The sequence below is a fragment of the Salmo salar genome, chromosome ssa11, assembly GCF_905237065.1.
Source record: "Salmo salar chromosome ssa11, Ssal_v3.1, whole genome shotgun sequence".
Lineage (NCBI taxonomy): Eukaryota > Metazoa > Chordata > Actinopteri > Salmoniformes > Salmonidae > Salmo > Salmo salar.
In genome coordinates, this window is record NC_059452.1 from 59162592 (window position 1) to 59184717 (window position 22126).

At 42.3% G+C, this 22126-nt stretch overlaps 1 protein-coding gene across 8 annotated transcripts in view; it reads right to left on the minus strand.

Annotated features, from left to right (window-relative positions):
- The window catches only part of LOC106562867 (GTPase-activating Rap/Ran-GAP domain-like protein 3), a 228126-nt gene that overhangs the window by 41196 nt on the left and 164804 nt on the right, over window positions 1-22126 (minus strand). For 6 of the 8 annotated variants that reach the window (XM_045689796.1, XM_045689792.1, XM_045689795.1 and 3 more), the window contains 9 exons: window positions 16513-16627; window positions 16072-16117; window positions 15574-15680; window positions 14000-14115; window positions 11790-11912; window positions 11623-11697; window positions 2021-2135; window positions 1804-1830; window positions 1489-1593 (listed from right to left, as the gene is read on the minus strand). In XM_045689796.1, the coding sequence (XP_045545752.1) occupies window positions 1489-1593; window positions 1804-1830; window positions 2021-2135; window positions 11623-11697; window positions 11790-11912; window positions 14000-14115; window positions 15574-15680; window positions 16072-16117; window positions 16513-16627 (829 nt within the window). The remainder of the gene's footprint in view (window positions 1-1488; window positions 1594-1803; window positions 1831-2020; window positions 2136-11622; window positions 11698-11789; window positions 11913-13999; window positions 14116-15573; window positions 15681-16071; window positions 16118-16512; window positions 16628-22126) is intronic. The other 2 variants (XM_045689799.1, XM_045689794.1) reach the window with 1 other exon arrangement.

Sequence of the window (22126 nt, forward strand, 5' to 3'; positions counted from 1 at the left end):
TTTTTTATCCAGCCGTGCAAATACTGCCCCCTAGCCCTAACAGGTTAATAAGAATACGACCGACAACAGTTCCGTCAGGTGAATACACTAAACAGAAAACAGCCACCCACAAAACCCCATGAAAAACAGGCTGCCTAAGTATGGCTTCCAATCAGAGACAATGAATGACAGCTGCCTCCGATTGGAAACCATACCTGGCCACAACATAGAAAACGACAACATAGAATGAAACGCTAGACAACCCACCTAGAAAACAGAAAACCCAAAACACTTTAGGGTGTTTTCTATCCATGTGTAATAAGTATATGCATATTCTAGTTACTGGGTAGGAGTGGTAACCACATTAAATCGGGTACGTTTTTTATCCAGCCGTGTCAATACTGCCCCCTATCCTAAACAGGTTAACAAAGTAATGAGATAAACTTTTGTTATTGACCAAATACTTATTTGCCAACATAATTTGCAAATAAATTCATAAAAATCCTACAATGTGATTTTATGGAAAAAAAATCTCCTTTTGTCTGTCATAGTGATGAAAATTACAGGCCTCATCTTTTTAAGTGGGAGAACTTGCACAATTGGTGGCCGACTAAATACTTTTTTGCCCCACTGTATGTCACAATTTAGTGAGGTCTGTCAATGTTATGGTGAATACATTACAGTGTATGGAAATACAAGACTGGATTTTGCGATTGGTGCTAAAACAACTATATGATGATGATATAATGTTCTCTTTACATTATATTGAAATGAAAACAAGCATTGTTGGGATGAGCATTTCTTCTTTCTGTCTGACTGTGTCTCTCCCTCACTCCCTTCCTCCTGAGTGGCACAGTTGTCTAAGGCACTGCATCTCAGTGCTAGAGGCGTCACTACAGACACCCTGGTTCGAATACAGGCTGTATCACAACTGTCTGTAATTGGGAGTCCCATAGGGCGGTGCACAATTGGCTCAGCGTTGTCCGTGTTTGGCCGGTGTAGGACGTCATTGTAAATAAGAATTTGTTCTTAACCGACTTGCCAAGTTAAACAAAGACAAAATAAATCAAAAATAAAAGTTTGCCCCCCCCTTGTTCATTCTCTGTTTCTTTCTCTCTCCTTATCTGAAGAGTGGTAACAGCGGGAAGTGTAGGTGGGAAGTGTATCTCAGTAGGTGTAACAGCGGGAAGTGTAAGTGTATCTCAGTAGGTCAACCCAGAACCTGTTCCTGCAGGAAACACACAAACAGCAGTCTAAAGAGAGTGGATGTGTATAGGTCAGCCTCCTCAGCCCAGAGAGGAAGATCAATGTGTTTGCTGGAGTGACAGAGAGACAGGGAGAGAAGTAAAGAGCCTAAAATACTCAGAGAAAGAGGAATGAAAGGAGAGAGAGAGAGAGAGAAAGCAAAACATTAGAAATAGAAAATAAGTGAGGGAATGAGGGAGGGGGAGAGAGAGAATAAGAGACTGAAAGAGAGTCAGAGATGGAGAGAAAGAGACTATCACCCACCTTTGTCAGTCCTGGTGATGAGGAGATCCTGAGGCTCTAGAACATGCATCTGCTTCACCACCATGGTCTTATCAAACACCTGCACTGGGGGCAGGACCTGGGCGTCTACCAACACAACACAATGTATTGGTCTATTGGTCATTCCCTATGTAGCGCTCAGGATCTTACTAACTATTGATGAAAACACTGACTGATGTCGTTGCTGCAATAATAAAAACATTGCCTGAAATAGTAGGCTGTATTAAATGATTTAGGTCTATTGAACACTAAGAAGTTGTAGCACTGAATGAGGAGAATTGACCATGTTACACTCACCTGGGTTTGAAAGAAGTGGATCAACAGCTGAAATATAGGGAAAGTATAATGTTAAGAGTTGAATTTTATGATTACATCAATGCTGATTGAATCATTAATATTCAAGTGATAATTGAAGAATGCATATGACAGTTATAGTAAAATAGTCCACTAATTATAAAGCACATTTCATTCTATAAGCTCAAAGTGTGTGTGTATATGTGTGTGACGACCTCACCATCTATCATCATGACCCCTGCTGCTTCCGTGGCGACCAACAGAGACTGACCCCAGGAGTCAGCACACACGGTCTCATAGGAAAACGTACTGCAGAACGACTGGGACTCCCAAGGCTGCAGCACACACACACACACACACACAAAAATGACATCACAGGATAACCATAAACACGTAGTTACCAGCATATCAACTGGCGTCTACATTATGTTACAATGCACGCTACAACAGAATATATCACAGTTAGTAAATATGTTATTATGGCATGGTGATCCACTAGGCCTCAGTGAGAAAAAATTAGTGCCTGATAAAGTTTGACAAGGAAACAGGACTATGGTAGGAATGGGAGTTAACCTGTTAGGGCTAGGGGGCAGTATTTACACAGTCCGGATAAAAAACGTACCCGATTTAATCTGGTTACTACTCCTGCCCAGTAACTAGAATATGCATATAATCATTGGCTTTGGATAGAAAACACCCTAAAGTTTCTAAAACTGTTTGAATGGTGTCTGTGAGTATAACAGAACTCATATGGCAGGCCAAAACCTGAGAAGATTCCATGCAGGAAGTGGCATGTCTGACAAGATGTGTTTCATCTAGGCTGTTTTTATTGAAGATTTTGGATCTTTGCTCTAACGTGACACTTCCTACGGCTCCCATAGGCTCTCAGAGCCCGGGAAAAAGCTGAACGATATCGAGGCAGGCTCTGGCTGAAACACTTTATCGCATTTGGCAAGTGGCCGCTCAGAGTACTGTGGGCTTAGGCGCGTGCCCGAGTCGACCGAATGCTTTATTTTTTTCCGTCTGTTTACCTAAATGCAGATTCCCGGTCGGAATATTATCGCTTTTTTGCGAGAAAAATGGCATAAAAATGGATTTTAAACAGCGGTTGACATGCTTCGAAGTACTGTAATGGGATATTTAGATTTTTTTTGTCACGAATTGCACCATGCTCGTAACCCTTATTTACCCTTTCAGATAGTGTCTTGAACGCACGAACAAAACGCCGCTGTTTGGATATAACGATGGATTATTTTGGACCAAACCAACATTTGTTATTGAAGTAGAAGTCCTGGGAGTGCATTCTGACGAAGACAGCAAAGGTAATAACATTTTTCTTATAGTAAATCGGAGTTTGATGAGTGCTAAACTTGCTGGGTGTCTAAATAGCTAGCCCTGTGATGCCGGGCTATCTACTGAGAATATTGCAAAATGTGCTTTCACCATAAAGCTATTTTAAAATCGGACATATCGAGTGCATAGAGGAGTTCTGTATCTATAATTCTTAAAATAATTGTCATGCTTTTTGTGAACGTTTATCGTGAGTAATTTAGTAAATTCACCGGATGTTTGCGGGGGGTATGATAGTTCTGAACGTCACATGCTAATGTAAAAAAAAACTGGTTTTTGATATAAATATGAACTTGATTGAACAAAATATGCATGCATTGTATAACATAATGTCCTAGGGTTGTCATCTGATGAAGATCATCAAAGGTTAGTGCTGCATTTAGCTGTGGTTTTGTTTTTTGTGACATTATATGCTAGCTTGAAAAATGGGTGTCTGATTATTTCTGGCTGGGTACTCTGCTGACATAATCTAATGTTTTGCTTTCGTTGTAAAGCCTTTTTGAAATCGGACAGTGTGGTTAGATTAACGAGAGTCTTGTCTTTAAATAGCTGTAAAATAGTCACATGTTTGAAAAATTGAAGTTTTCAGATTTTAGAGGAATTTGTAATTCGCGCCACGCCCATCATTGGATATTGGAGCAGGTGTTCCGCTAGCGGAACGTCTAGATGTAAGAGGTTAAAATCAATTTTTATGCCATTTTTCTCGTAAAAAAGCGATAATATTCCGACCGGGAAATCGTTTTTTATTACAAAGAGAGTGAAAGTAAAAGCATGCTATCCCCTCATGCACGAGCCTCAGTTTAATGGCCCTCTGATAGAGCACTTGCCAAACGCGCTAATGTGTTTCAGCCTGGGGATGGAATTACATCGTTCAGCTTTTTCCCGCCTTCTGAGAGCCCATGGGAGCCGTAGGAAGTGTCACGTCATGCCAGAGATCCCCTGTATTTGTTAGAGATGATCAAGGAGGGCAAGAAATGGTCAGACAGGCCACTTCCTGTAAGGAATCTTCTCAGGTTTTGGCCTGACAAATGAGTTCTGTTATACTCACAGACACCATTCAAACAGTTTTAGAAACTTTAGAATGTTTTCTATCCAAAGCCAATAATTATATGCATATTCTAGTTACTGGGCAGGAGTAGTAACCAGATTAAATCGGGTACGTTTTTTATCCGGCCGTGTCAATACTGCCCCCTAGCCCCAACAGGTTAATCATTGAGCACTTCCTGCGCCATCCACTAGATGTCACCAGTCTTTACAAAGTGGTTTGAGTCTTCTACTGTGAAAACTGACCGAACAAGAGACTTGGAAAGTTGGTCATAAGCGGATGGCCTATACGACTCTGGCGCGCGAGTGCATGTTTGGGTACTCTCGTTCCAATACGTTTTAAAAGAGAATGCAATTGTCCGCCTTGAATATTATTGAAGTTCTGATTGAAAAAGGCCCTAATGATTTATGCTATACAACGTTTGACATGTTTGAACGAACGTAAATATTTTTTTTCCCCTCTTTGGTGAAGACAAGTCCTGCGGGCGACGTTCATGTTTTTGAGTACCCTACAGGACGCGCTAACAACACGGAGCTTTTTGGACATAAATGATGAGCTTTTTTGAACAAAACTACATTCGTTATGGACCTGGGATTCCTGGAAGTGACATCTGATGAAGAGAATCAAAGGTAATGGATTATTTACATAGTATTTTCGATTTTAGATCTCTCCAACATGGCCGTTTGTCTGTATAGCAAAGCGTATTTTTCTGGGCGCAGTGCTCAGATTATTGCAAAGTGTGATTTCCCAGTAAGGTTATTTTTAAATCTGGCAAGTTGATTGCGTTCAAGAGATGTAAATCTATAATTCTTTAAATGACAATATAATATTTTACCAATGTTTTCTAATCTTAATTATTTAATTTGTGGTGCTGACTTGACTGCCGGTTATTGGAGGGAAACGATTTCCTGAACATCAACGCCATAGTAAACTGCTGTTTTTGGATATAAATATGAACTTGATAGAACTAAAAATGCATTTATTGTCTAACATAATGTCCTAGGAGTGTCATCTGATGGAGATTGTAAAAGGTTAGTGCATCATTTTAGCTGGTTTTATGGTTTTGGTGACGCCTGTCTTTGAATTGACAAAACATTACACACAGCTATTGTCAATGTACTCTCCTAACATAATCTAACTTTATGCTTTCGTCGTAAAACCTTTTTGAAATCGGACAACGTGGTTAGATTAAGGAGATGTTTATCTTTCAAAGGGTGTAAGATAGTTGTATGTTTGAAAAATTTGAATTTTGACATTTATTTGGTTTCAAATTTGCCGCTCTTGAAATGCACCTGCTGTTGATAGGGTGCACCACGGGTGGCACGCTAGCGTCCCACATAGCCCCAAGAAGTTAAGGGTTAATGCCACATGGTCAATGTTAGGCTTGCACAGATCGGGAGGACCTCGGGAACGTTCCTGAGGTCGAATTGTGCTTCTAACCCTAACGGTTCTCTCACCGTCACCCAAAAGCACTTGAAATTTAGATCCAGGCTTCATTTGGCCTACTTTTTTTCATGGTCGCTGCGCTCAGACTGAGCGAGCTACGGTCAAGCGGGGCATCTCGTTGAACTCGGCACAGCCTAGAGATTATGGTAATGCCATTACAGGCTCTGTGTGTCTTTAAGCCCAGCACTGTGTCACTCCATCCTTGCTGTGTGTGTATGTGTGTGTGTGTATGTGTGTATGTGTGTGTGTGTGTTTGTGTTTGAGAGATTTTCTTTGACATCTGTTGGGAGAAACGACTGATTTACAGTTCATGAGGGTTGCCTAATCACACATATGAAGTTGTGGAAAGCACTGACCTTTTTAACCCTTCCAAACAGCCCCTATGACACCATTTTAAGGCACTTCTGGTTGACACAGGAAGCTTAAAGTGAACACATATCCTCCTTGGGCTAGGCTCTTATAGAATATTGCGTTTTAAGTCTTTACGTTAACGAGAGTCTTGTCTTTAAATAGCTGTAAAATAGTCATATGTTTGAGAAATTGAAGTAATAGGATTTTTAAGGTTTTGAAAATCGCGCCACAGGCTTCAAGTGGCTGTTACGTAGGTGGGACGAATTCGTCCCGCCTCGCCCATAGAGGTTAAGAACTGCCTTATTTACAGAGGGCTGAATGATTTGCGTTATTTCAGAAAATCACAGAAATCTCGCAGTGCTCCGAAACCCGCCATAACAGATACATCTGAACACGCTGCAACTGGATCTGTAACTTTTTTGAAAAATAAACAATTTTTTTTGAACATCACCAATTGTACATTCAACGATTTCTCTTATATGAAGATATATAAATGTCTGGTTCTTTTTTTCCTGACACCATAGGCTCATGTACTTTGACGTGAAGTGGTCAAATTAGAGCTCCATTTTCATTTTTGACCTTAACCTGTTAGGGCTAGGGGGCAGTATTGACACGGCCGGATAAAAAAATGTACCCAATTTAATCTGGTTACTACTCCTGCCCAGTAACGAGAATATGCATATAATTATTGGCTTTGGATAGAAAACACCCTAAAGTTTCTAAAACTGTTTGAATGGTGTCTGTGAGTATAACAGAACTCATTCTTTAGGCCAAAACCTGAGAAGATTCCATGCAGGAAGTGGCCTGTCTGACAAGTTGTGTTTCATCTTGGCTCTTTTTATTGAAGACTGAGGATCTTTGCTCTAACGTGACACTTCCTACGGCTCCCATAGGCTCTCAGAGCCTGGGAAAAAGCTGAACGATATCGAGGCAGCCTCTGGCTGAAACACATTATCACTTTTGGCAAGTGGCCGATCAGAGTACTATGGGCTTAGGCGCGTGCCCGAGTCGACCGAATGCTTTATTTTCTTTCGTCTGTTTACCTAAACGCAGATTCCCGGTCGGAATATTATCGCTTTTTTATGAGAAAAATGGCATAAAAATTGATTTTAAACAGCGGTTGACATGCTTCGAAGTACGGTAATGGAATATTTAGACATTTTTTGCTCGTCACCCTTATTTACCCTTTCGGATAGTGTCTTGAACGCACAAAGAAAACGCCGCTGTTTGGATATAACTATGGATTATTTTGAACCAAACCAACATTTGTTATTGAAGTAGAAGTCCTGGGAGTGCATTCTGACGAAGACAGCAAAGGTAATAACATTTTTCTTATAGTAAATCTGACTTTGATGAGTGCTAAACTTGCTGGGTGTCTAAATAGCTAGCCCTGTGATGCCGGGCTATCTACTGAGAATATTGCAAAATGTGCTTTCACCGAAAAGCTATTTTAACCTCTCTGGGCTAGGCGGGACGAATTCGTCCCACCTACGTAACAGCCACTTGCAGCCTGTGGCGCGATTTTCAAAATCTTAAAAATCCTATTACTTCAATTTCTCAAACATATGACTATTTTACAGCTATTTAAAGACAAGACTCTCGTTAATCTAACCACACTGTCCGATTTCAAAAAGGCTTTACAACGAAAGCAAAACATTAGACTATGTCAGCAGAGTACCCAGCCAGGAATAATCAGACACCCATTTTTCAAGCTAGCATATAATGTCACATAAACCCAAACCACACCTAAATGCAGCACTAACCTTTGATCTTCATCAGATGACAACCCTAGGACATTGTTATACAATACATGCATGTTTTGTTCAATCAAGTTCATATTTATATCAAAAACCAGCTTTTTACATTAGCATGTGACGTTCAGAACTAGCATACCCCCCGCAAACTTCCGGGGAATTCGCTAACATTTTACTAAATTACTCACGATAAACGTTCACAAAAAGCATAACAATTATTTTAAGAATTATAGATACAGACCTCCTCTATGCACTCGATATGTCCGATTTTAAAATAGCTTTTTGGTGAAAGCACATTTTGCAATATTCTAAGTACATAGCCCAGGCATCACGGGCTCGCTATTTAGACACCCGGCAAGTTTAGCACTCACCATAATCATATTTACTATTATAAAAGTTTGATTACCTTTTGTTGTCTTCGTCAGAATGCACACCCAGGACTGCTACTTCAATAACAAATGTTGGTTTGGTCCAAAATAATCCATGGTTATATCCGAATAGCGGCGTTTTGTTCGTGCGTTCCAGACACTATCCGAAATAGTAAAGAAGTGTCGCGCGCATGGCGCAATTCGTGACAATAAAATTCTAAATATTCCATTACCGTACTTCGAAGTATGTCAACCGCTGTTTAAAATCAATTTTTACGCCATTTTTCTCGTAGAAAAGCGATAATATTCCGACAGGGAATCTCCTTTTCGGCAAACAGAGGAAAAAAAAAAATCACAAAGGCGGGGGCGGTCGGGTCACGCGCATAAGCCCAGAGTCCCTTGATCGGCCACTTGAGAAAGGCGATAATGTGTTTCAGCCTGGGGCTGGAATGACGACATTCTGTTTTTTCCCGGGCTCTGAGCGCCTATGGACGACGTCGAAGTGTCACGTTAGAGCAGAGATCCTTAGTAAAAGATAGAGATGGAAAAGAAGTTCAAGAAATGGTCAGACAGGCCACTTCCTGTAAAGGAATCTCTCAGGTTTTGACCTGCCATTTGAGTTCTGTTATACTCACAGACACCATTCAAACAGTTTTAGAAAATGTAGGGTGTTTTCTATCCATATGTAATAAGTATATGCATATTCTAGTTACTGGGTAGGAGTGGTAACCAGATTAAATCGGGTATGTTTTTTATCCAGCCGTGTCAATACTGCTCCCTAGCCCTAACAGGTTAAAATCGGACATATCGAGTGCATAGAGGAGTTCTGTATCTATAATTCTTAAAATAATTGTTATGCTTTTTGTGAACGTTTATCGTGAGTAATTTAGTAAATTCACCGGCAGTGTTTGGTGGGAATGCTAGTCACATGCTAGTCACATGCTAATGTAAAAAGCTGTTTTTTGACATAAATATGAACTTGATTGAACAAAACATGCATGTATTGTATAACAATGTCCTAGGGTTGTCATCTGATGAAGATCAAAGGTTAGTGCTGCATTTAGGTGTGGTTTGGGTTTATGTGACATTATATGCTAGCTTGAAAAATGGGTGTCTGATTATTCCTGGCTGGGTACTCTGCTGACATAATCTAATGTTTTGCTTTCGTTGTAAAGCCTTTTTGAAATCGGACAGTGTGGTTAGATTAACGAGAGTCTTGTCTTTAAAATGGTGTAAAATAGTCATATGTTTGAAAAATTGAAGTTTTTGCATTTTTGAGGTTTTTGAATAACGCGCCACGGGATTACATTGGCTGTTACGTAGGTGGGACGATTTGGTGCCACCTACCCTAGAGAGGTTAACTTGTGTTCGATTTCGGATGAAAAGCGTGCCCAGAGTAAACTGCCTAATATTTGCATATTATTAGTAGATTTGGATAGAAAACACTCTGAAGTTTCTAAAACTGTTTGAATGCTGTCTGTGAGTATAACAGAACTGATATGGCAGGCAAAAACCTGAGAAAATTCCAAGCAGGAAGTGGAAAGTCTGAGAATTGTAGTTCTTCTTTTGATTCTCTATCGAAACTACAGTGTCTGTGGGGGACGTTGCACTTCCTAAGGCTTCCATTGGCTGTCTAAAGCCTTCAGAAAGTGGTTTGAGCATTTTCCTGTCACTGGGCAGATAATAGGAGCTCAGTTTCTGAGTGGACTGCCTGGCAACAAAGGGATTGGATATGCTCGGTCCCGCGAGCGCGCCCTTCCTTCTTTTTCTTCTTGAATGAATATGCTATTGTCCGGTTGGAATATTATCGCAATTTCACGTAAAAAAATACCATAAAGATTGATTTTAAACAGCGTTTGACATGCTTCTATGTACGGTAATGGAACATTTTGACTTTTCGTCTCTCGTTCCACGCTCGCGCGATATGCCTTTGGATAAGTGATCTGTACTCATGAACAAAACGGAGGTATTTGGACATAAATATGGATTATTTCGAACAAAAACAACATTTCTTGTCGAAGTAGCAGTCCTGGGAGTGCATTCTGACGAAGATCAGGAAAGGTAAGAGCATATTTCTAACACTAATTCTGAGTTTAGGTTGTCCCGAACTTGGTGGGTGTCTGAATAGCTCACCGTGATGGCTGAGCTATGTACTCAGAATATTGAAAAATGTGCTTTCTCCGTAAAGCTATTTTAAAATCTGACACAGCGGTTGCATCCAGGGGTAGTCTATCTATAATTCTTAAAATAATTGTTTTATATTTTGTCAACGTTTATGATGAGTATTTTTGTAAATTGATGTGCACATCACCGGACGTTTTGGTGGGAATACATTTTCTGAACATCACGCGCCAATGTAAAAAGCTGTTTTTGGATATAAATATGAACTTTATCAAACAAAACATACATGTATTGTGTAACATAATGTCCTAGGAGTGTCATCTGATGAAGATCGTCAAAGGTTAGTGCTTCATTTAGCTGTGTTTTAGGTTTTATTGACACATGTCCTTGCTTGGAAAATGGCTGTGTGATTATTTTTGTCTATGTACTCTCCTAACATAATCTAACGTTTTGCTTTCGCTGTAAAGCCTTTTTGAAATCGGACAATGTGGTTAGATTAACGAGAAGTTTATCTTTAAAATGGTGTATGTTTGAGAAAGTTGAATTATGACATTTTGTTGTTTTTGAATTTTCCGCCCTGATATTTCACTGGCTGTGCCAGAAGTTAACATTATCAACCATGCATGTCCTACAGGCACTGAGCTGTCTGTCTAAACTACTGGCACACAGCTCGGACACCCATGCATTCCCCACAAGTCATGCCACAAGAGGTCTCTTCACAGTCCCAAAGTCCAGAACAGACTATGGGAGGCACGCAGTACTACATCGAGCCATGACTACATGGAACTCTATAAACATGGATTTAGTACTGTAGATATGTGGTGGTGGTGGAGTAGGGGCCTGAGGGCACACAGTGTGTTGTGAAATCTGTGAATGTATTGTACCGTTTTAAAATTGTATAAACTGCCTTAATTTTGCTGGACCCCAAGAAGCTAAAGGGGATCCATAATAAATACAAATACAAATGTTAATGTGTTGTAAATGTTAAAATGTGGCAGTGCTCAGCTCTAAGCTACAGAATTATGCTGGTGCTGAGCTGACCATCCTGCTGGGGTCTCTGTCCTCATCCTCCAGCTTAATCTATCTACATTTAGGTCATTTAGAATAGGCCTACAGTCAGTGCATTTAACTAAAATAGGTAAGACAATCACATTTCACAGTCGCAAATTGCATTACCGAACTAACACAATTGCCTACATATTTCTGCACATAAAAATGAGCACTGGACAGGAGTACTTTTTATCAGGAAGGGACGGGAAAGTTCCAGGGTTATAGAACTGTTGCGGGATCAGGACTGGAAAGGAATGAATTTTCACTCCCGTGTCAACCTCTAGTGCATGGGGCTGAGTGTGTGTATGTGTGTGTGTCTGTGTGTTGGTCTTCTCACCTCTTTTCTACACAGGCCCGTAGTGACCAGACTGGTGGGGGCATCTCCTCTGACGATGGTCTTCAGCTTTAGTGCCTGGACAACAGAGAGAGAGCGTGAAAGTGTGTGCCTGAGATACAGAGTGTGACTGTGCTACTCTTTATGTTGTCTGTCCCTGTGTGTGTCACCTGTCCTATCCTGACGAACTCGGCCTGTCGTGCCTCCTCCTTCTTGCGGGCGGACTTGGGCGACTCTGGAAGCACGTCACTGAATGAGCGTCTGTTGAGCATGTTCTGGGGAGAGAAGGGAACCTGCACATGGGACGCATGTGCACACACACACACACACACACACACACACACACACATATACGGGCACATGCATGCACGCACACACACACAGAGAAAGAGAGATAGAGAAGCGGGCTTCAGAGATAGTGGGAAATACAGCAGCATAGCATAGAACTGAGTCTTATGAGAAACAATAGACAGGAGTGGGACGATGAGTGAGGGAAGGGGGAAAAAGAGGGGGAGAAAGTAAAGGACAGAAAGAGAGAGTGAGCGAGCGAGAGAGTGTATGTGTGTCAGAGAGAGAGAAACAGAGAAAAACAAAGAAAGTGGGATGGGGTACAGAGAGAGGGAGGAGAGTCCACCCACAGAATGTGAGCATTGTAGATGTATCCAGTAGTCCCAGTGTTACGCAGTCTGCAGTGGTTAGAGCCGAGAGAGACAGACAGGGCTGCAGTGGTTCAGAACAGTAGGTAGCTCAATTGGCTGTGGTACAAACTGTGACCAGAGAGCCTAGATCAGAGGTTAGAAGCTGGTGCAAAGGGAAATGTATAGAGTACTGTCACTACCTCATATTCCAATCAAGATGCATGAATTAAGGAGCAAACTCGTGGACTATGGAAGTTGGAGGACTATATAAAAATACCTTGTTTTTAGAAGCAGGAGCAGAACCAGAGGAAAGGAGAGCCCCATACCCTTTTCACACCATCGTGTCAACCTGAACCACGCTGGCACAGATATTTTATTTTTACTCACTGTCACCACAGTTCCTTTAACCTGATATGGATAGGGGGCAGTATTTTCACGGCCGGATGAAAAAACATACCCAATTTAAACTGGTTACTACTCTTGCCCAGAAACGAAAATATGCATATTATTAGTAGATTTGGATAGAAAACACTCTGAAGTTTCTAAAACTGTTTGAATGGTGTCTGTGAGTATAACAGAACTCATATGGCAGGTAAAAACCTGAGAAAAAGTCAACCAGGGAGTGTAGGATCTGAGAAATGTAGTTCTTTCTAGTCCCTTTCGAAACTACAGTATCTGTGCTGTTACGTTGCACTTTCTAAGGATTCCATTGGCTGTCTAAAGCCTTCAGAAAGTGGATTGAGCCTTCTCCTGTCTCTGGGCAGAGTATAGGAGCTCAGTTACTGAGTGGTCTGCCTGAGGACAAAGAGATTGGATATGCGCGTTCCAGCGAGCACGCTGTTTTTTCCTTTTCCTCCTTGAATGAATACACTATTGTCCGGTTTCTTGTCGAAGTAGCAGTCCTGGGAGTGCATTCTGACGAAGATCAGCAAAGGTAATACAATATTTCTAATACTAATTCTGAGTTTAGGTTGCCCTAAACTTGGTGGGTGTCTGAATAGCTCGCCGTGATGGCGAGCTATGTACTCAGAATATTGAAAAATGTGCTTTCTCCATAAAGCTATTTTAAAATCTGACACAGCATTTGCATAAAGGAGTAGTCTGTCTATAATTCTTAAAATAATTGTTATGTTTTTTGTCAACGTTTATGATGAGTATTTTTGTAAATTCACCGGAAGTTTTTGGTGGGAATACATTTTCTGAACATCACGCGCCAATGTAAAAAGTTGTTTTTGGATATAAATATGAACTTGATTGAACAAAACATACATGTATTGTATAACATAATGTCCTAGGAGTCATTTAGCTGTGTTTTGGGTTTTATTGACATATATGCTTGCTTGGAAAATGGCTGTGTGGTTATTTTGGTCTATGTACTCTCCTAACATAATCTAATGTTTTGCTTTCGCTGTAAAGCCTTTTTGAAATCGGACAACATATTTGGATTCAGGAAATCTCTTTCAAATGGTGTAAAATAGTCGTATGTTTGAAAAATTGAAATTATTGGATTTTAGGTTTTTGTATTTCGCACCATGCGATCCCATTGGCTGTTGGCTAGGGGCTAGGGGTTCCGCTAGCGGAATGCCTAGATGTAAATTAACTATAGTGGCTGGATGCATAACCAAGCCAGTGGAGGACAACTCAGTTTAGCTCAGCTCGGTTTGGTAGTGTGAAAAGGGTAGGGAAGGCGGCTCAACAGGACTAGACCAGGCTGGGTTAGTTAGTGTGTAGCAGAGCTGTACCTTGTGGAGGTCAGGGATGAGGTCCTGGTAGAGGGAACGGATCAGCATGTCCAGAGTCCGCTGGCGCTTCTGGGCAAACGTGGGCGTCTCCAGGGTGGCCTTTTCTCCATTGATTACTGCAGGACAAAGAGAGGGGTTCATATTTGCATATTATTAGTAGATTTGGATAGAAAACAACGAAAGCAAAACATTAGATTATGTCAGCAGAGTACCAAGCCAGAAATAATCAGACACCCATTTTTCAAGCTAGCATATAATGTCACCAAAACCCAGAAGACAGCTAAATGCAGCACTCACCTTTGATGATCTTCATCAGATGACAACCCTAGGACATTATGTTATACAATACATGCATGTTTTGTTCAATCAAGTTCATATTTATATCAAAAACCAGCTTTTTACATTAGCATGTGACGTTCAGAACTAGCATACCCCCCGCAAACTTCCGGGGAATTCGCTAACATTTTACTAAATTACTCACGATAAACGTTCACAAAAAGCATAACAATTATTTTAAGAATTATAGATACAGACCTCCTCTATGCACTCGATATGTCCGATTTTAAAATAGCTTTTTGGTGAAAGCACATTTTGCAATATTCTAAGTACATAGCCCAGGCATCACGGGCTCGCTATTTAGACACCCGGCAAGTTTAGCACTCACCATAAACATATTTACTATTATAAAAGTTTGATTACCTTTTGTTGTCTTCGTCAGAATGCACACCCAGGACTGCTACTTCAATAACAAATGTTGGTTTGGTCCAAAATAATCCATCGTTATATCCGAATAGCGCCGTTTTGTTCGTGCGTTCCAGACACTATCCGAAATAGTAAAGAAGTGTCGCGCGCATGGCGCAATTCGTGACAATAAAATTCTAAATATTCCATTACCGTACTTCGAAGCATGTCAACCGCTGTTTAAAATCAATTTTTACGAAATTTTTCTCGTAGAAAAGCGATAATATTCCGACAGGGAATCTCCTTTTCGGCAAACAGAGGAAAAAATCCCAAAGGCGGGGGCAGTCGGGTCACGCGCATAAGCCCAGTGTCCCTTGATCGGCCACTTGAGAAAGGCGATAATGTGTTTCAGCCTGGGGCTGGAATGACGACATTCTGTTTTTTCCCGGGCTCTGAGCGCCTATGGACGACGTGGGAAGTGTCACGTTAGAGCAGAGATCCTTAGTAAATGATAGAGATGGAAAAGAAGTTCAAGAAATGGTCAGACAGGCCACTTCCTGTAAAGGAATCTCTCAGGTTTTGACCTGCCATTTGAGTTCTGTTATACTCACAGACACCATTCAAACAGTTTTAGAAAATGTAGGGTGTTTTCTATCCATATGTAATAAGTATATGCATATTCTAGTTACTGGGTAGGAGTGGTAACCAGATTAAATCGGGTATGTTTTTTATCCAGCCGTGTCAATACTGCCCCCTAGCCCTAACAGGTTAAATGTGACATTTGCTCATGAACGTGACCGATTAGTCACTGCAGTGCATTAGCTCATTGCACACAGTACAGCTGTAAAAGTCTGTAAACTTAACAGTGTGTGAGAGTAAATCACTGATCTTACGCTTGACTAACAAAAAGTCCCTGAATTCTTGGTGGTCTGTAAACACTGGTGGTGAGGGAAGGGGTGGTCCGAACAGTGGCACACTCTCCTCAGAGAAAAGCTTCAATCTGGAACACACAAAGCACTGTTATATTTAACACACACACACAGGATCTTAATTTGAGGCAGTGTGCTACAGCCGGAAAATAATCCTGCAGCAACAGGAAATGTGAATTATTATGTGGATTATAATTCATCAAAAAAAATTGTAGGGGTTGATATATTTTACGTTAGGGCAAATCATGTCTCACATTTTAAAGTGGAAATAACAAACTTTAAGCATTTTTAAACCTTGAATACATTAAGTTTGCATTCTCATAAACAAAAGAGTCATCAAATTAAGATCCTACATCTGTATGCATGTAAGTATGCACACACACACATGCACAAACACACATACACACACCAACGACGTGCCACGTACCTGAAAAATACTAATGAAAAAGCACCTCCACATACCTGTAACTGTCGTTTTGACTGTTGTATCTAACTAATGCAAAGATATCTTGCAGAGAAAAATAAGGAAATAGCCTTAACACATACAATCTATCAAGCTAGCAGTGATGTGTATGGCTTCGTCCAAAAACAGCCCCCTACCCCCTAGACACTTACCCTATCCCCTACCACATAGGCACTTGAGAAGATATGCAATGTTAGATACTTAGGTACACAATAAGCAATATGATGAAAATGCCAACCTAGCTGCCTATGGTGCTACTACCATATTGCTTATACCTATTCAATTCTTTCAGATTTACATTAAATTGCCCAGAGAGTACAGGCTAGGCAATGTTTCTGGACAGGGTCTCGATTCTGACTGCTGAAGGTCGCTTGAAGAAATGTGTACAATGTCAGAGATATCTCCCGCCTGTGTTTGTTTCGCCATTAAAAAAAAGATACGTGTGAAATGTGATCTGATCATGGAGGGTTTAAATGACGGAGATGTGTCCTCCCCCTCCTGGAACTGGAACACTATGGTAACAATGTCATTCCCAATGTGTCTTTTCCTCTCCACCTGTTGGACAAGAGAAATAAGAGAGACAGAGAGACAGACAGAGACAATGAGAAGTCATACAATAAAAATACTTGGAACAAACAACTGGCCTAAATTATTAATGCCTCTTTTATGAGCATCTAAAATATAATTTCAGAGCTTCCATTAATTATTATAATCATATTTCTTTGTACATTGTCTATTGCTGGCAGCCCCTATTCACTAAAGTCTCATTTTCCGGGAATGTGTAAATGTACTTGGCAAATAAAGTGACTCTGAAGCAGGCAGAGAACACACACACACAAAAAAAAAAATCTATCAAATGTTATTATAAAGCCCTTTTTACATCAGCAGTTGTCACAAATTGCTTATACAGAAACCCAGACTAAAACCCCAGAAAGCAAGCAATGCAGATCTTGAAGTACGGTGGCTAGGAAAAACTCCCTAGAAAGAGGGAACCTAGGAAGAAACCTAGAGAGGAACCAGGCTCTGAGGGGAGCCAGTCCTCTTCTGGCTGTGCCAGGCGGAGATTAAAAGAGTACATGGCCATTAAGGTCAGATCGTTCTTCAAGATGTTCAAACGTTCATAGATGAACAGGGTCAAATAATAATCACAGAGGTTAAAGAGGGTGCAACAAGTCAGTACCTCAGGAGTAAATGTCAGTTGGCTTTTCATAGCCGAGCACACAAACACACTTGATGCACACAGGCTTGCGAAGAGAATGTGGTCGTATTCATTAGCAACTTCGGAATCTGTTTTAGATGGAATCCAATTATGAATGTAACCGTCTCATTCAGCCTCTATCTCGTTTCATATCTCGCCCACAGATACTGGCTTCTACTGAGTGGGTTCACACTAACGTCAAACTGTCTTTGTTCACTTCTGCCTATTTTCTCCCAGTCATGTGCACACACAATCAGGTAACACACATACACTAGCCATACACATACACCAGCTATAAACACACACCAGCTATAAACACACACCAGTCATACACACACCAGTCATACACACACCAGTCATACACACACCAGTCATACACACACACACACTCCAGTCACACACACTCCAGTCACACACACACACACACACACACACTCCAGTCATACACAAACACTAGTCATATACACACCAGTCATACACAAAGTAATACACACACACACACACACACACACACACACACACACTCCAGTCATACACACTGTGGCAAACCTCTTCAAAGTTAGGAGCGTTTGTCACAAATTAAGTGGGAAACTGTCACCAAAGTCAGCCCAGAATGAAAGTTCTTTCGAACATGACAGTACCTGTGTGTTTGTTTCGCTGTCCTGGTCCACCCAGGCCGCAGGTAAGGTCAAGGATAGCAGGGTTCGGTACACAAATCTGGTTCTCGGTAGGTCCAGGTCTAAACGCCAACAGGTAAATCCAAAACAATCCAGCTCGTACACGGTAAATCCAGCCAATGTAGATTGTCTCTTTCTCTATGGTACATAGATCCTTCCCGCCCTCTCTCTCTCTCTCTTCCTGGTTTTTCTTGACCTTTTATCTGTGGGTCGGCTCCACCTTCTGAGGGTTCCCCTTGCTTCTGGGAATTGTAGTTTTGGCAGTCGGCCATTTTGTGACCTGTAGTTCTGATCGGGGTGGCCATTTTAGGGATCGGGCAGAGCCCGTTTATTAGTTCTGCCCTCACATATCTGCCATTTATCACTCGACCCCCTTCTTTGCCACAACACATACACACACACTCCAGTCATACACACACACACTCCAGTCACACACAAACACACACACACACACATATGTCACACACCCAACAAACACACTCCAGTCACACATACACACTCGAGTCACACACACACTCCAGTCATACACACACACACACGCACACTCCAATCACACACACACACACTCTATTCATAAACACACTCAGAAGCACACACACACACACTCCATTCATAAACACACACACACACACACACACCCATACCAGTCATTCACACACACTCCAGTCACACACACCAGTCATATACACCAGTTACACACACACACACACCCACATCCCACACACACACCAGTCATACACACACACACACACACACTCCAGTCACACACACACACACACCTACTCCAGTCACACACACACACACACACACCTACTCCAGTCACACACACACACACACACACACCACACACACACACACACACACACTCCCGTCATACACACACACACACACACTCACCCCAGTAATACACAGACACACACACACACACCCCAGTCATACATAAACACACACACACTCCCGTCACACACACACACACACTCCCGTCACACACACACACACTCCCGTCATACACACACACACTCCCGTCATACACACACACACACTCCCGTCATACACACACACACACACTCCCGTCATACACACACACACACACCTCCCGTCATACACACACAACCGTCATACACACACACACCACCCAGTCATACATAAACACACACACACACACACTCCAGTCACACACTCCAGTCATACACACACACACACACACTCCAGTCATACACACACACACACACACTCCAGTCACACACACACACTCATGTTTTACACACACAACACACACACACACACACCAGTCACACACACACACACACTCCAGTCACACACACACACACACTCCAGTCATACACACACACACACACACTCCAGTCATACACACACACCAGTCATTCACACACACTCCAGTCATACACACACTCCAGTCATTCACACACACTCCAGTCACACACACACACACGTCATTCACACACACACACACACACACACACACACACTCCAGTCACAAACACACACACACACACACTCCAGTCGCAAACACACACACACACACTCCAGTCACAAACACACACACTCCAGTCACAAACACACACACACACACTCCAGTCACACACACACACACCAGTCACACACACACACACCAGTCACACACACACACACCAGTCACACACACACACACACACACACACTCACCCACACACTCCAGTCATACACAGACACACAATCACACACACACACTCCAGTCATACACACACACACACTCCAGTCATAAATACACACTCCAGTCACACACACAGACACACTCCAGTCACATAACACACACACACACACTCCAGTCAAACACACACACACTCTAGTCATACAAACACACACACCCCAATCATACACAGACACACACACACACACCCCAGTCATACACTCACACACACACACACACCAGTCATACACACACACACACACCCTCCAGCCATACACAAACACACACACACACACTCCAGTCATACACTCCAGTCACAAACACACACAAACACACTCCAGTCACAAACACACACACACACTCCAGTCACAAACACACACACACACTCCAGTCACAAACACACACACACACTCCAGTCACAAACACACACACACACTCCAGTCACAAACACACACACACACTCCAGTCACAAACACACACACACACTCCAGTCACAAACACACACACACACTCCAGTCACAAACACACACACACTCCAGTCACAAACACACACACTCCAGTCACACACACACACACTCCAGTCACACACACACACACTCCAGTCACACACACACACACACTCACCCACACACTCCAGTCATACACACACACACACACACACACCAGTCATACACACACACACACACACGTCATAAATACACACTCCAGTCACACACAGACACACACACACACTCCAGTCTAACATACACACCCCAATCATACACAGACACACACACACAACCCAGTCATACACTCACACACACACACTCCAGTCATACACACACACCTCCATTCATAAACACACACAAAAACACACACACACACACACACTCCAGTCACACACACACACAAACACGTCACACACACACACACACACAAACACTCCAGTCATACACACACACACTCCCGTCATACACACACACACTCCCGTCATACACACACACACTCCCGTCATACACCACACACACTCCCGTCATACACCACACATACACACACACACAAACATCATACACTCACACTCCAGTCACACACACACCAGTCACACACACACACATACGTCACACACACATCCCACACACAAACACTCCAGTCATACACACACACACACACACACAGACACACACACACACACACTCCAATCACACACACACACACACGTCTCACACACACACACACATACACTCCCGTCATACACACACATACACTCCCGTCATACACACACATACACTCCCGTCATACACACACACACACACACTCACTCCAGTCACACACACACACACACGTCACACGTCACACACACACACACTCCAGTCATACACAGACACACACACACTCCAGTCATACACTCACACACACACACTCCAGTCATACACTCACACACACACACTCCAGTCATACACTCACACACACACACTCCAGTCATACACTCACACACACACACTCCAGTCATACACTCACACACACACACTCCAGTCATACACTCACACACACACACTCCAGTCATACACTCACACACACACACACTCCAGTCATACACTCACACACACACACTCCAGTCATACACTCACACACACACACTCCAGTCATACACTCACACACACACACTCCAGTCATACACTCACACACACACACTCCAGTCATACACTCACACACACACACTCCAGTCATACACTCACACACACACACTCCAGTCATACACTCACACACACCCCAGTCATACACTCACACACACCCCAGTCATACACTCACACAAACCCCAGTCATACACTCACACACACTCCAGTCATACACAGACACACACACACACACACACAAACACACACACTCCAGTCAAACACACACACACACACACACTCATGTTTTACACACACTCACACACACACTCCATTCATAAACACACACACTCCCGTCATACACACATATACACACTCCAGCCACACACACACACACCAGTCATACACACACACACACACTCCAGTCATACACAAACACACACACCAGTCACACACAAACACACACACCAGTCACACACACTCCCGTCACACACACACACACACACTCCAGTCACAAACACACACACACACACTCCAGTCACAAACACACACTCCAGTCACAAACACACACACACACACTCCAGTCACAAACACACACACACACACTCCAGTCACACACACACACACTCCAGTCACACACACACACACTCCAGTCACACACACACACACCAGTCACACACACACACACCAGTCACACACACCAGTCACACACACACACACACACACACTCCAGTCATACACAGACACACACCCCAGTCATACATACACACACAATCACACACACACTCCAGTCATAAATACACACTCCAGTCACACACACAGACACACTCCAGTCACACACACACACACTCCAGTCAAACACACACACACACTCTAGTCATACACATACATGTCACA